The 16,441-nt window shown below is 38.7% G+C and overlaps 1 protein-coding gene across 2 annotated transcripts in view; it reads right to left on the reverse strand.

The window, feature by feature from the left end:
• Positions 1-367: 367 nt before the first annotated feature.
• Positions 368-16,441, reverse strand: part of SLC30A7 (solute carrier family 30 member 7) — a 30,770-nt gene continuing 14,696 nt past the window's right edge. For both annotated transcript variants that reach the window (XM_086617515.1, XM_086617514.1), the window contains exons 9-11: positions 5,737-5,827; positions 4,541-4,690; positions 368-2,926 (exon numbers count right to left, since the gene is read on the reverse strand). In XM_086617515.1, coding sequence (XP_086473641.1) covers positions 2,879-2,926; positions 4,541-4,690; positions 5,737-5,827 — 289 coding nt within the window. In that variant the 3' untranslated portion in view covers positions 368-2,878. The remainder of the gene's footprint in view (positions 2,927-4,540; positions 4,691-5,736; positions 5,828-16,441) is intronic.

A 16,441-nucleotide genomic window follows, 5' to 3' on the forward strand; every position in this document is an offset into this window, starting at 1 on the left:
CAGAAAGCCTAAAAAGGCTTAAAGTCTACTTTGAATTGACTTCCCTACACTATCCTCAGTTGTATTTAACAAACGATAACATTTCTTACTATAAAAACATCAAGTTTTCCGTAAAAATAACAAAGGAAGTGTTATCTTGGTTGGAAAATGCACACTTGTACATATTCTTCCAACAGCCAGGCAAGTCCTCACAAGCAACAAAAATATGTCAAAAACTTAATAAAATCAATATTGTGTAATTATAACCAACTTACAGGCTTTTTCACTCAATTGCCCATATTTAAAAAGTTTGTAGATGTACATATTAAACACCCGCCCTCCCCCCCCCCCCCCCCCAACCCCAACCCCAAATGCCATGCCACTCAGGCAGACTCTCACTTGGAAACAAATTTTAGCAGTTGTTTTTTCATTAAGAAAACTAACACAGTGGCCAAGCCTGGCACGTTGGGCAGCACTCCAGTATTTCAGCAAGTCCAGGAATACTTAGTCCCAAAGCGTCATGGTATAAAAATGATGTAAACCAAGGCCTGCTCTTGGATCATGACACAATTGCAATGAAGTTGGCTGGTGCTTGCCTTTAAAGTGACCAGTTTATCTTCTCTAGCCTCAGATAGTAGTATTAACTATCAAAAAAAAAAAAGCAATCAAGAAATCAACAAGAAGCAGTCTATATGCAACACACTACGACACGATACGAGGGATCTCTGTCTTATAATCACAACCATATTTTAATTACCTTTTCTGTGAACATATGTGCAAACAGTATTTTAAACTGCAATGCTCAAATCTGCTCAACAGATTCTTGCACCCTACCCTGCACCGTGTAACTTTCCGATCCCATCCTCCAGTCAGGAACTCCAGGGCTGGCAGAGCATCTGCAGGGTGAGACGGGGGCGGGGGGGAGCCTGACAGTGCCAGGCAGAGGCCAGAAGAGAGAGATGTGGAACAGCGCAGCCAGCTGAAAGGGCATTCTGCACCTGCATCCCCAGGACAAGGGTACAGCATCAGAAACCAGCAATAGAGATAAAGAAGGATCTGAAGACTGGAAGAGACTGTAAAGCTTAAAAGCAGTATGTATGGGGCTTTTTACTGCTATTTTTCTTTACACTCAGTTTTCAGCACGAGTACAAGAATACACTGCCAAGCTTCATACAAAGTCAACATTCACGTTTCAGTGTCTCATCTGGAAAATTCAGGAACCACCTATCAATATGGCAATTTTCACATGAAAACAGATCAAAATTCAGATGTTTATAGGAAAGACAGAACAAATGCAAGAAATTCTTCATCTCTATCATGAATTCAGCAATATCAGTGGCAAACAAACCATTCCTGCAAATGAATCTTCAGTCCTTTCACAGTGCCTAGCACTTACTACACAGACATTGTCAGCTTCAGAGGGCCTTGGTTTCACTATTGCCACATCAGGTACCAGAAGAATACTTAAAATCCATTCCAGTCAGCAGTGGCTATGATTTATCAGAAAAACGCCTGTCTTGGGTTTGACTCCACAATGTTCTGTTTGTAAAATGTCCTCTTAGAAAATCTTCCATTACTACGTAAACTACCACAGCGTAGCGGAATTATCATCTGTAATACCAAGTATAGCAGATTGTCTTTGAAAATAATGCTCAGATATGAAAGTGTAAAATAACTATAAATGCTAGAAAAATATGACAGACTAATGTTTCTGGAAAAAACAACTTACTGCACTGAGAATTCCACACCCTCATCCCCCCCGAAAACACACAGTTAAGATAGTAAAAAATATCAGATTTGTCAACCTGGAAAAAGCATAATCTTAAATAACATGAAGCATGGACCTTATTTCCATTTCAGGTATAACCAGTAGTAACAACTGTTTTCAGTCTGTGGAAAGGCAAAAATTATCTCACCAATCAGTTTAATAAAAATTATTACAACCTGTTAAAATCAAGGAGATCTCAGCTTTCACAAACAATTCAGGAATTTAATTTTTCCTGCCACATAATTTGGAAGATAAAAAACTTCAAGCATTGCTTCCATCACCAGCATCTTCCCTCAGCTGCCTGTTGTTTCAGTGACTATGAACATGAGTAGCATCATGTGATGTCTCATTACTCTCAACAGTATAGAGACACTAAGAATTGGAGTTAAATCTAATATTTTGACTAAAATAATTTCCACAAGATACGTGCAACAAAATATCCAGCATGTTTTGGAAGCAAGTCTCTTCACAACAGCTCTGCCTTTTACATTTAGAATTTTTCTGTCTGTTTGGTAAGATGCAAGTATAAGAGAAGTCCAACATCTACAGTTATGCAAGTACACAATCCCCCCCAAACGTCACTAGTAAATAATCAGACTGCATACAAGATATTTGTAGGAGTAATAAAACCTTTTGATGCTCCATATTTATGCTGGCAACTACCTCTCCAGATATAAAAGGCACTTTGAAAACCCAATATGGTTTGGTTCATTAAGTTTGCAAAGTACAAACAATTGTACAAACATACAATTATATTGAAGCATGTCAGCCATTGTGACATTATCTACAAAACAAGTTTCCAATTCTTGATAACACTGGTTTTATGGGAATGAGAAGTGGTTTCAGCAGCTTTACTGAAGACATGACAGGGTTTCCAGTACCACAATCTTACTATGTAAAAAACCCTCAAAAACTTCCAAGCTTAGGGGCCACAAAAAGACAAGACCCAAAGTCCGTAACATTCATTCAATATTTACTCCTTAGAAGTGAACTCCATCCATAGCCCAAGGGCAGAAATCTATTCAGTCAATTCCAGAACAGTGGTGGAGGCAGGCTCTGTCTTGAGAAGTATGTTGTTACACCATTACAGTACAGAAAACTTTGGTCCAACAGCACAATTTCAGAAATTCACTACATGGCTGCGACATCAATCTGTATGTAAAGCTGTCTTACTCCTGCCTATGGAAGGGAGAAAGAGAGTTACAAAAAAACTGTACAGCCAAAGCAATTTAATTGTCCTGAACACCACTCCACATCACTAAGTTACCTAGCAAAAAACCCTCCATATTTTATTTTTCTGTAATTCATCGTCCACGTTTAGCGCATCACTCACTGATATACTGGCAATTTGGAAACCTACAAACTTTGAGAGCACTGTATGAATATATAGTTCTTCACACAGTCAAGTGCACATATGTAATTATATATTAACATTAGCTTTGCTACATTTCCTTTTCTGATTCATCCTAAATTGTCACACGTGAAGCTGCACAAAAGCAATTCCTAACTTTCCGTAGTACAAGTTTAACTTCCTGAAAAGTAAGCTGCTTGAAGAACTGTCAGTTTAAAATGGAGCAAAGCATAGGAACATAACATGGGATTTGTTGTTTGAAACACTTCTACACTAAGATTTTAGCAAGATACAACAATGGCTACAGTGAATTTACATGACATCATGACACACTAAAATAACTTTTACTAAAGGTATGTGAATTGTACAAAAGTGTTTCTTTCCTTACAAATCCTATTAAACTAGGCTTAGATGGACTTGCTTAGGTTTATCGTCATTCAGTATAAAAAAGCATTAAAAAAATCATTAGTCACTCATCTTAACCTCACTGGCAGGCCAGCAACAATGTTGACAGTCACAGGTTATGCAATGTGATCTCAAAACATTAGGCTGAACATTGCTAAAGATCAGATTGTCTTCAACTATTATGACTTTGCTTGTAGCTCAGTTGAGTGGCAAAAGAAACTATCAATTATGTTAAGATTAATGAGGGCCAATATTACTGAGAAAAATCTCTACTTGCTCCAACCATTCCTCCACTTATTACCATAGGTCAGATAAGAAAAATGCTCCCAGTTCCTTTCCTAGATCCATGGCTTTTGATATCTGCATGGCTACAGAACAGCTGAGGAGCTATCAACTCACTTGATTAGGTTTTAGACTCTTGAGATGTAGAACTAGTTTTAATGTAATAGAATGTTCTGCATAGTCCTTCCCCAAAATATCCCTCCATTTCAAACCACATAGTTGTGTTCGTATACAACGTGACAACTGATGGTTACATTTTAACTAGTGATCACCAAAACATGGATGTTACTAAAAGACAACAAAACATGCAAAGACCATGGATTCTTAGTGGGACAGAAATGAATGATAAATACATTCTTAGAGGGATAAAAATGAATGACAAACACAGCATCAGCACAGTGAAAAACATCGGTAGGTCCAGTGTGTGGTCAGAAGCCCTATTTTGAGGGAAGCCTCATCTATTTTCTTGGTTCCTCATACGTTGATATAGGATTTCAATTTAATTTGATACATCTCAGACAACAGCTGTTATCTCCATTAAGTGGCATCAAAAACTAATGTATAAAAGTACAGCAATTCCATTTACACTACTAAGTATTTTAAAATTGTTCCATACAGCTGAAGCAGAGAAGCTTTTCAAAACACACTGATACCAAAACCAGAAACACTTAATTCTTCTTGATAAGAATTACAATGTCACATCACGTGACAGGCAATTTACACACTGAGATGTGACTTACACTGATGAGACATACCTGAGTAAAAATATTGTGAGTCTGGCTTAGAATCCACCTTCCATCAGCATCAGGAGCCACTAATAATTTTAAAGTCCCTATGTAAACATCAGTACAGAGGGTCCAGAAATGTGGATCATGTAAACTGTAAACTCCTTGCAACTGCTGCACCTAAAAACACATGCAAATTTAAAAAAACATATTTCAGAAAAATGTTTATCTGTACTATGTTTTTTTACAGAAAATATTATAAAATCTGATGCCTTCTTTTACTTCTAGTTTACCACACAATTCATGATATTTAACTTAAATTTCTTATTACTATCTCAGTAATTGTAAGGTGGGTGAAAACATAATGATTATATGTATGTGTCATGATTTTGTATCTTGCTGCATTTACGTTCTACATATATTTTACCGAAACCATTTCCGAAAATGGTGGTGTCCAAGAGAGAAAAGTCACAGTGATTACATTTGAGAGGGCATTCAATTAAAACAGCAGTTTTTGCAAATGCAGGAATTTTCCCATAAAACAATTTGTGAGAGATTGTAACTATCAAAAGAAATATAATAACATTTCCATAAGTATTTTGTGAGGGCTTAGTTTGTCCTGTCGAAACCCTTCTTTCTCCTCTCTCCAATTTTAGCAAACCATCCACATGACAATTATGGTCCTGTAAGTTCCTGAGGAAAGATGGCACTCCTACAAGCGCTCTGTATTAACTTTGCAAAGGTGCTTTGAATGCTTAGGTCATGACACAGTAATAGATAAGTTAAACAGGAATATCAGGAGAGGTGTAATCCAGAGTAACCTGTACTCTTACGAATACACTTCCAATGTTACTCCACCTCACTTAACTAAGAACTAGATTTCAGTCCAACATTTCATCTGGGAGCACAATCAGCTTGTGAGACAAAAACTGAACAAAAGAGAAAGACATTATGCACTTTGTATCAGCACAAAGTACTTAGAGAGGAAAAGCTTCAGGAGCTATTTTTTTAAACCAACATAGCACGTTTTAAAACACAAACTGAGTTGAAGCTACATACAATTTAGGACTTCAAAAAGTAAGAATCAAACTGGTACCTCTATTTGTACAATCTAAGGAACATTTCACAGGCATTACTGGAAAAACATAAAAATATCCTCATACACACTGTTGGGGCTCATTCAGTCAAGCAGCTTGATCTGGAGCAAAAATGGCCTAAGAGCTCACCCTCTGGTAGCACTGAGGCAGGGCGTTTTCCAGGGAAGGAGGAGTTCGCTGCATCAAAATTCCAATGGATTCTTTTAAAAGTGGAACAATACTGGAAAGAAAAAAGGAAGTTAGCTACTCTTACATTTTCAAAAGATGCAGAACAAAGAGCAACATAACATTCCTTAATGCTCTTGAAGAACTTTTCTTTAGTTGTTTCACCAGAAGCTGAAAAAGTTACCATGAAAACCTGGTACAGAAAATAAAAGGACTGACAAAATTGCTATGGTGTCTTATAGAGGCAAGATTAATTCTCCCCAAGATTTTCCATAGAGACAACTGCTGGACAACCACAAAAGATTAACAGCTTAATCATGAGATTTGAGATGAAATCTCTTCATGTCTTAAAAGCTGTATGACAAAGCAACTGATAAGTATAGCTAAAAACCAACCTACTTCAATGGCAATCACTCACAACCAACCATAAAAACATGCAACTGAAATGGTTTTTGCTTTTTGTGTTTGGCTTAAGGCATATTTTTCTTATGAACTAAGATAATAATGGGGAGATCATAAAACAAAATTATTATGGACTAGTCCAGCTATAACAAAGTTATTTTGTCAGAAACAGACAACTTAGCATATTCTTGAAGTGAACTAAGTGTAGGGTCTCATCCAAGCTCAAGGATTAAACATTTGGAAGCAATTAGAGGTTCCCTCCCAGCCAAATGGTCTTGTTTAATCAGCAAACTAAGATGACACTTAATACCCTTTTTTATTATTATTCCTTTTTTTTTTTTTTTTTTTTTAAATAAAATCGGGAGACCAGTAAGCCCATACCCTGAAGCTACCACTAAAAATTTATACTCTTAAGTACTCAGTATGGTGATTTTTTTGTTTAGGAGTAGTGCCTCATGCCTGGTTCAGTAGAACATCCTAAAAATTTCAAGAGGACGACAAATTTATAGCCCAAAACTGAAACTTAAATAGCAATTTAGTTTCAAGAGCATAGAAGTCACCTAACACTCTAAACCGAAAGTGATGATACATTTCAGAAATTGTAAGATGAATTTCACTGTTCAATACCGGCATCGCAGCTGGAGTACATATAGTGACGGGATAAAGTGCAACCAGAAAAGATTCCTAAGAGATTAATTGGGTCGTCTATTAAAGGAAACTGCAGAAGTTTTGTTTAAAATCTCATGAAGTGATGTAGAATGCACTGCATAGATGAGGTGTGTATTTGCAGATGGTGAATAGCATGACCTAATCGCTCCTTTCCATTTTTAAAAGAGATGGTTCCATTTGTATCTGGAAGCAGCACTGGCTGATTGACTGCTCAGCTCACTCCCTGGCTAATCCTTAGCCAGGGGTGGGAGTTAAAAGGCGCATGACTCTTGTCACCCACCCTAAAATGAAGTCTCCTTGCAGGCACGCTGGTTATTCCAGCCAAATTCACTGCCTGATGCACTCCATCACATGGCCTCACACGGTTACACTGCTACTAAGGAATCACTTCAGGAATAGGAAGAAGCAACTAGGGGTAGGCAGGAGTTGCCTAAGCTGGACCCATCACCAACACAATTAGACACTTAGCAATGCAATAATTGTAAATCTGTCTAAAGGAAGCTTAATTGAAGTGTCACATTCTATAGACAGTTACTTACAGAAGTTTAGGGAAAAAAGTGCTCTTCTCAATGGACCCATCTCACTAAATAACATCCATGTCGCAAGCATTACATCAAAGGAGAGCTGGAGCTCCCAAAGTACTCCATTGCTGAATTGATTTCAGTTTAACTCACTATTTAAAATTCAGGCTTGCTTCTTAATAGAAACCTTGAAAGACCAATACACAAGTTCAGGATGCAAACTGAATACAAGATTTTTGAACACTATCTCCATCCTCATAAATTTAACAAGGTCCCTCCAACATATGCGCCCAAAGGCTTCAAAAAACACACATGTACGTATCTTCTGGAATGGAAATGAATTGGCAAGTAAGAGATTTGGAGAGACTAGCAGGTTGGGCATGTTAGCCCATTCCAAAAAAGTATCTGGTCAGTGAAACTGGTTGATTCATTCTGGAACAGGATGCACATTGAAAAGAGGAAGTTAAAACTCCATTAGACAGCTCTTAAGCTGAAGATGCATTTAAAATTAAGATCTGCCTCATTCTGAAAACCTTGCTGCCTAAGAAACTGATCTTCCAAGGTATGCTGGGTTTACATGAGGGGCTGCAAAAATGGTCCCTGTAAGTAGCTGTGAAAAGCTTCCTCCACCCCCCAGACCAGTCGGACCAGCCTCTGGCCAGGTCAGACCCACCCCCCATCCCCTCAGGCCAGGGTCAAGCCATTAGCACCTCCACAAATGCCCTATTTAAGATGGGGACAAAGGAGCCCGAATGGAGGCTGGACCTACACTGAAGAGAGAGGCGATGGGGGTTGGCCCCCCAGACGAGTCGCTGTCCGCGCTGGGCTGCTGCTACTGAGGTTTGTTGGGCCCGACACGGCTGCAGCAGAGAGGACTGAGATCTGAGAGAAACAGCCATGCAGACACCAAGGTCAGTGAAGATGGAGCAGAAGGAGGTGTGCCAGAGCTGAGGTTCCCCTGCAGCCCGTGGTGAGACAGCAGGCACTCCTTGCCACCCCTGGAGATTAGCAGAGGAGCAGAGATCCACCTAGGCCGCGGAGAATCTCACACATGAGCAGAGATGCCTGTGCCTAAAGGAGGTTGTAGAGAATGGTCTCTGTGAGCAGCTGGAGACTGAGGCAGAGATGCAGCTGAAGCCCGTGGAGAACCCCACACCGGAGTGGGTGGCAGCTCCCTAAGAAGCCACGACTCTGTGGGGAAGAAGCCCATGCTGGAGTAGTCTGATGGGTAAGGATTGCATCCTGCGAGAAGGACTCACATTGGAGAAGTCTGTGGACCATCCCGTGAGGAGGGGATCCATTGGAGGAGGCAAAAAGAATGTAAGGAGTCCTCCTCATTTAAGAAAGGAGCAGCAGAAACAATGTGTGACTAATTGATCTGCAACCCCCTTCCCCATTCTCTGTCCCCCTGTGCCACTGGGGAGGTAGAGTCAGGAAGAAGGGAGGGGTTTGAGATCTGGCTTTGTTTCTTGTTACCCTCTCTGAATAAGCTGTTAAGGAATTAAATTGTTTTGTCTCCAGGCCAAGTCCATTTTGCAGACCACGGTTGGTGGGTGGCTCCCTCCCTGCTCTTATCTCAACCCTCAGGCCTTTTGGTAGTTTTCTCCTTCGCACCTCACTGAGGGGAGGAGTGATAGAGTGGCTGAGCGGTGGCTGAGCCAGGACACAAGGTTCAGTCTGCGCCATCAGCAGGGTGTGTACAAGCACCAACGACCATCTCGCCTTGCCAGGCAACGGGATGCAGTTTTAAGCTGCACATATTGGAACCATTAGCTCAAAATCAACTCACGTACAAAAATGTGAACAGGGAAAGACACTCCACTCCTTCTATAGGTGGTACAGCTTGAAAGATAGTTTCATTGCTGGCAACATTTCACCTATTCAAGTTTTTGTAAGGGCTCCACATAAAGCTTCAAGAGAGAAACCTCCTGAGCAAGTTTTTGGCAATAATGCTGCACAAGTCATGCTTTTATACAGAATTCATGAGAAAGCTAAAGCCATGGTGTTTAACTGAAACAGCAGCATCTTCAAGTCCACAGAACAGAGGTAAATCAGGATGTGGCTTGATACTGTAGGTAAAAGTTGAAGCATATGCCAGGTCACACCTCCCTCCTCTAACTTAAATTTGTTGCTGAACACTGTGTCTATCTTTTGCAAAGCTGAAAAGGCCAAAAGTCAGCTGCAGTGATGTGATATGCCTTCACAAATGCTGTTAGAGCACAGAAGCCCAAGCATGCATCCCTGCATCCATACAGACACTATCTTAACAAAGTAGTCTTTTATTGTAAGCCAAACTAACATGACAAACTACAGAATCCAGTTTTCTGATGTCTTGGATTTTCCATTGTTTCAGGCATACTACTTAAGTACAAAGTCTGTAAATAAAAAACAAAACTCCACACAGTATGCTCATTTCTCAAACACTAACTAAAAAATAGTATTACTTAATCACCAAGAGGCACTAGAAATATTAGTTCCATCTCATGTGACTGAAGAAAACACTAGGAAAGACGATGATATCAAGCAGGCTGAAAACCAGTTAAGAGAATTTTGACTAAGCTTTCTTTTTTTTGGATTAGTCATCAGGGCAAAACACACGTGGTTGTGTCTGCAGCAACCATTGCACTGGTACTTCCCCCTTTTTTTTGTTTAAAAAAAGACTATTAAGGAAAATAAATAATGCTGAATTCTCAACAAGTGAAGAGTTTTTTCATGCATAAGCAGTCTGTAAGTTTTGCTGCTAAAGCAGACAATTTTCCAATTGCCTCTGATTACCAAGACTTGAATCTAAAAGATCACGCTCTTTTACAAGAGTATGTAATTTGAAAGAGGTGCTAACACACAGCAAGACTCAGGACATAAACTCTACATATACTCTACAAAAGCCGTAATGGCAAAAGCGGCTAATGTGTGAAAAATGAGTTAACAGCACATCACGCCTTCACACACACTGTAACAGAGGAAGCAAAAGGTGTTCCAACAGATAAAAGCCATTTACATGAATCTGATAAATCTACTGCCTGCCACTACTACACATGGCTTGATTAACAAAGAAGAGTGAAAGCATCACACTCTTAATCAACTTGCATCATCACATTCAGGTAATACTCATACCCATTCCAGTCCCATGCTGTTTATGCCATTGTTTTTATAGGCACAGCTAGCAAGACTCTGGCATTGTCATGATCTCGGACAAGGCTGAAAACAACTCTGAGGTAAAGAACCCTTTATACAGCCATAGTCACAGCACCACAGGAAATTCATTTAGTGCTCTCAGCACTGTAGAAAATAGAGGATATTTGTGATAGATTTTGTGAAGGTAAAAACATTGCTAAGACTCAAGATCAGCTATGGTTCTTCAAATACCATAGCTGAAAAATCTATAGCCAGATTTCAAAATCTTTTCTAGCCACCAGCCACATCTGCAGTGCCAAGATTGTCAGCCTATTTCAGAATTTTAATAAAATTTTTCTGTTAGGCAATGGCAATTTTAATCAGACTGCAGACTTTGCTCTAGACAAGGATCACAGGTTTAACATTTACTTTTCCAATTTTAAATTGTCTGTTCTCATAATAACATAGTACTTTGATTCTCAGCAAGGCTGACAGGTACCATTACCTTGTAAAAGAAAGTAGTGCATGCCATTTAGCAAGGATGGCTCAAAACAACATTGACAAGCATACTAGTCTGGAGGAGTTTTGCTATAGAACACTCCTTCTGAATCTTAGTGAATGCAGCAATTCATTTTAAAAAAGTGCTATTTTTTCTACTGTTACACCCCAAATATTATAGGCATATACCCCAAATGTTACAGGCATGTCCTCCCCCAAAGCACTTTCATATTATACCATGTTCAAGCAGCTCTAGACTTGTATGTAAAAGTGATGTAACACATGGGAACAACTTCACTAAATGACTGAAGTAAATTGCCTCATTTCTTTGACCACTTAATATGTAGTCTGCATGCTGTATTCAATCTAGTATCATATTTAGTCTATGGTGCCTTTCTAGAAACATATGGCTCCAACAGTGGTTTCAGACAAACTTCTTGCTTCATACTGAGTTGTGGCTTTTGTGTGATGACTAATTTCACATAGTTATCAAAATATTAAAATTGCTTCAACATTTCAGAATAAGGCTTGGAATACTAAGGCTAAAAAATAAATAAACATTTAGTTTTAAATATTAAAAGCAGTTTAAAGACTTGAGAAATTGTTTATCGATTCAGGCACATTAAATTATGAGGAAAACACCTTGGAAAAAACTTGAAGAGTATCAATTTGAACAACTATGATATAGCCACGCTTTTTAAAAAAAAAGACTTCAAACAAAATGCTAGTAAAACAGACTTGTCTATGATAAGCATGTCCTATTTGTGCTTTATAATTAAATGGACACTTGCATGAGATAGTACAGAAAGTAATCAAAGAAAGATTAATCAGATATTAGTGGCAGCATCCAGGAACACTCAAGAGCTACAACCCCCCCAACCACACAAGCTTCACCCTTCAGAACTGGCCATAGATTTATGATGCAGAGATTTTAAAAGATTAGAGGATATAGCCCTCTAATTGAGACACCACAAACTACCAAGCTCTCTGCTTCTCAAAGCTCAACAGATAAATATATAAAGGGAGAAAACACAACTTTCTACAGCAAGTATAATGAAATTTGCGGAGTGGAACCTATCTGACTTAATGCCTTTGCCTCTCTGTACCAGAACATCAGGGATGGAGAAGAATATCAGAAGGGTAAAAAGTAAGAAGGTACGTGGGTTGAGACAAAGTTTAATAGGTAAAGCAAAAGCCACGTGTGCAAGCAAAGCAACGCAAGGAATCCATTCACTCCTTCCCATCGGCAGGCAGGTGTTCAGCCAGCCCCAGGAAAGCAGGGCTCTGTCACATGTCACAGTCACTTGGGAATATAAATGCCATCACTCCAAATATCCCCCACTTACTCCTATTTCCCCAGCTCTATATGCTGAGCATGATGTCATATGGTGTGGAATATCCCTTCGGTCAGATGGGGCCAGCTGTCCCAGCTGTGTCCCCTCCCAGCTTTTCGTGCACCCGCAGCCCAGGGTGGGGTGAGAAGCAGAAAAGGTCTTGACTCTGTATAAGCACTACTCAGCAGTGACAAGAACATCCCTGTGTTATCAACACTGTTTTCAGCACAAAACCAAAACACGGCCTCATACTAGCTGCTGGGAAGAAAATTAACTCTATCTCAGCCAAAACCAGCACATTTCTCTGAAGAGGCATTGCTCAACCCTTCGTGCATCTGCACGAGACAACATAGGTTACAAATTAAAGGCTGTACAGCTTTATACTGCAATGACAAGTTCTTTAGTCATCCTATACAGATATTTTTGTGATTTCTCTTGGCAAGTGTTGTCATAATTTCAGAAAACTGAACAGAAAAGACCCACTAATAGGAGCACGCAAGACTCGAGTAAATCAGAGAGGTGCCCAACACTGAAGCAAGCCCCTCTGCACTCGTATGCAACTGCTTTGATATTCTATTGGCTTATTAGACACAGTTTCATGGAAGGGAATAAGGATGTGTTCTGCCTTTATTCCCTCTTTCAACACATAAGCATTCCCGAAAGAATACAGATTACAAACAAAAGGAAAGGAGCTGTGGTTCAAACCCACCCCCTACTTATGTCCTGAACACTCTATAAATCAAACTCAGACCATTAAGCAGTAACTCGGAGGATACACGACTGAAGCCAAATCACCACCAGGTTAAGTGGTATATGCACATTTTATTCAGAAAAAAAAAGCAAAAATAAACTTCATTAAAACCTCAAACTACTAAAAATGTACCAAGTATTAAACACTAAATTCACCAATTACACAGTAATTTCTTAATTTTAGCTTGTCTTTCATTTTTTGTGTAACATTTTCTTGCAAATTTCCTCGCTAAAAAGCAAGCTATCAAAATGGTCCTCAGAGTCCCATGAACCTCTAAAGGCATCTTATCACCATCACCTCATTCAGCTTTTTATCTCAAACATTAACTGTACATGAATCAAAAACATTACTTTTACAGTTTAACTAAAAACAAACTCTATACAGCTTACACTTTTGCCTGATATATTTGGACTATAGAAAATGTTCGATATACATTTCTAAAACGTATGCATTTTATATTTAAAATCTAATGACCTGTATGAACACAGTATCATCAGACTTTCAACAAAAACACATCTTACTGCAATGGCATAAATAAATTGCAACAGATACATTTTTAGTGTACTTCGAGGTCATTAAGTAAGTGCACTATGATATCCACATTTTGATTAAATATTTGCTTGGATATGCAAAGTTTAAGATACTAATGCAGATTTACTGATATATATTTTAAAATTAAACTATGTTTAATCATCAGTTTCAGGAAAATTATCAAATTGAACTGCAAATTATTTATTTTTGTAAAATTTGAGACAAAATTCAGTGAGATAATTTTCAGTTTAAAGAAAATTTCAATATATACTCAGATAATGAAAAGTTGAGAACTTTAAAGTTCTTGGTGATAGTTTTGTCAGTCTACTACACTCATTTGCTTATTTCAAGAAAGAGCAAAATACCATGTGATTTCATAAATACTATCTCACATCCAGTAATGGATACCAAATTCAACATCTGTTATTCTGTCATTTTAATCTACTTACTTCTCTAGGCTACTTTGTACTACTTGCATCATAGTATCTTTACAGGATATAAAAGCTGCGAGTTGGTTATACAATGGTGCCACATTAAAGCATTCCTTACATCTTTCTATGACAACCTCTCATCAGGCCAAAAAAACACGCCAATTTAATTTGTTAAAAGACAAAACGGATTCTCACTAGTCTCAAATCCATATACGTTAGTACTGTCATACCATCATTTGCTCCTCCTGCACCTAGAACAACAATTCCTCTTCTAAATACATACACCTAAAGCTCAGCATCAGAAAACAAACCTGTTTTTGTTGGAAATAATTCAAACATGTTTCTGAATATATACTTCTAATAACACCCACCATACTGCAAGAATATAATCCTTCCCAAATCTCAACGGTGACAGTATCTCAGATTGTTCAGCTGATTAAGAAAACTACGTTTTAAAATTAGGAATCCAAAGACTACTTTCAAGGTATCTTACTATACTTTCAAGCCTTGAATTTGCATCTACAATTCTGTTCTAATTCATCTCTATGCAAGCTCTTTCCAGCTGGAAAGCCTATTAACTACTTGGACTAAACACACATCCAAACTGATACTCTTGACTGGTCTGAGGATCCTCCCTTAGAGGAGAAAGTCACCAACCAACACGAGTAAAAATTCATTTGCCAGTTTGTATTTTATTGGGAACATCCAACTTCATGAAAATAACTTGCTCAATGCAGACTTTACTTTCATATACAACAAGCAAGGTTTCTAGACCGTAACATTCAGAATAGTGTATCTTCATTAACTAAAAATTAACAGAAAAGATTCAAATCTGGACCACTCTTCCACCATGACTTTAGACTGATACTAATGTAGCCACCTGCAATATTCACAATGGTTTTCTCAGATATCTTCCTGATGACAGAAAAGCACCTGTACTATAGGCAACTCCTAATCCGATACAGTAATTTGGCATTCGAGAACACGTGACAGAAGGCCAGCACAAGAGCTCAAAGATACACACATAAAAAGACATTCTCCTGAGAAAGAAGTCTACCTCCCAAATAACAAGTTGACAAGCTCTCAAAGAATATATATCTGAAATTTCCAGTCATCTTGTTTATGATCTCGTTTAAGTGCATTTCAAGCAAAGCCACCACTAGTTAAGTCTGCTGGACTGCTTAAAAAAACCAACCCAAACCCTGCAATTAGCGTTCACTCCACTGCTGTGCCAGGATGTGCCAGTCCGCAGGCTTGCTTCTACTGACTACGATGCAGCTGACTGCCCTCAGCAGAATGATTCTAGAGGTCATTTATAGCATCATGGACCAACAAAATGTTACAGGCTGAGGTATGGTATCAGGTCAAAAGACACATCAAACAGGGAACTTCTCCAGCATTTTCAGCATAGAACATGGACCTCAGACATTCTTCCTAACTGTGCTAGGAGACCTATAAACAGTTTTATCAAGAAAATTCTATTATGGAAGACAGTCTTCTTCCAACCTCTGTATGAATAGAAGAAAAAATCTCATTCAGGTGCTATTTTCTGATCAGCATTCCACATGTGGTTCGCTGCACATGAAACTAGATCCTTAAAATACAAAGTGTATGGAAACCTGTGTTTTACTCAGCTATTACCCTCAGCAATAGTTTCTTCCCCCTTGGTAACCTGTACATTTTCTTTCCCGTTTTTTGAGATTTCAGTAATAGAATTAGTTTGCAATAATTTATCCTTTATGAAATTACATAAACTTAATATTTTTACTTAAACCTCCTGTAAAGTGGTAATTTAATAGTGACCTCTAGCACACAGACTTCTATGGGCATTTAGTGCCTGAAGCATGTTTCCCCACTCTGATAAATAGGGAGATTCACATGAATAATTCTGTGAATGCTGCCATGTACAGGGTATAAACATGCCATATATGGTATAAGCCTAAGTAGCTGCAGTTAACCAGATGACATTCACCACGGTTGAAGAGACAAAGGTGTTCAGTTACTAGGTTGCAATTAGAGTTGTGGCACTCTGCCCTGCGCCACCACTGAAACTGCTGCCAGAAAAGCCCCAACAACAGCATTGCTGAATGAAATGTTTGCTTGTCCAGACTAATCCAAATAGCATCACATTTACAGTGATCTTGGGAAGCAACAACCAGGAAAGCCCAGAACTACTTGAAGCATTTCCATCAGATCTTAAAAGGAATAAGGATGTCTCAGAATACAAATACAAAGGAAAAGACAGTTCTTGCCAGGGGAAAAAAAAAAGTTACCAGCCTTGATTTGTCAAGGACAAGGGCACATCCTGTGCCAGCAGGCTCAACTCTGCTGCCCTGAAGCCATTCTGCTCCATTTACTGGAGTACACTGGTTTATATAAGCATGTACTAAATACAGAGAAGAAGCTTTCTACAGTTTG

Source organism: Tauraco erythrolophus, chromosome 10, assembly GCF_009769465.1.
Source record: "Tauraco erythrolophus isolate bTauEry1 chromosome 10, bTauEry1.pri, whole genome shotgun sequence".
Lineage (NCBI taxonomy): Eukaryota > Metazoa > Chordata > Aves > Musophagiformes > Musophagidae > Tauraco > Tauraco erythrolophus.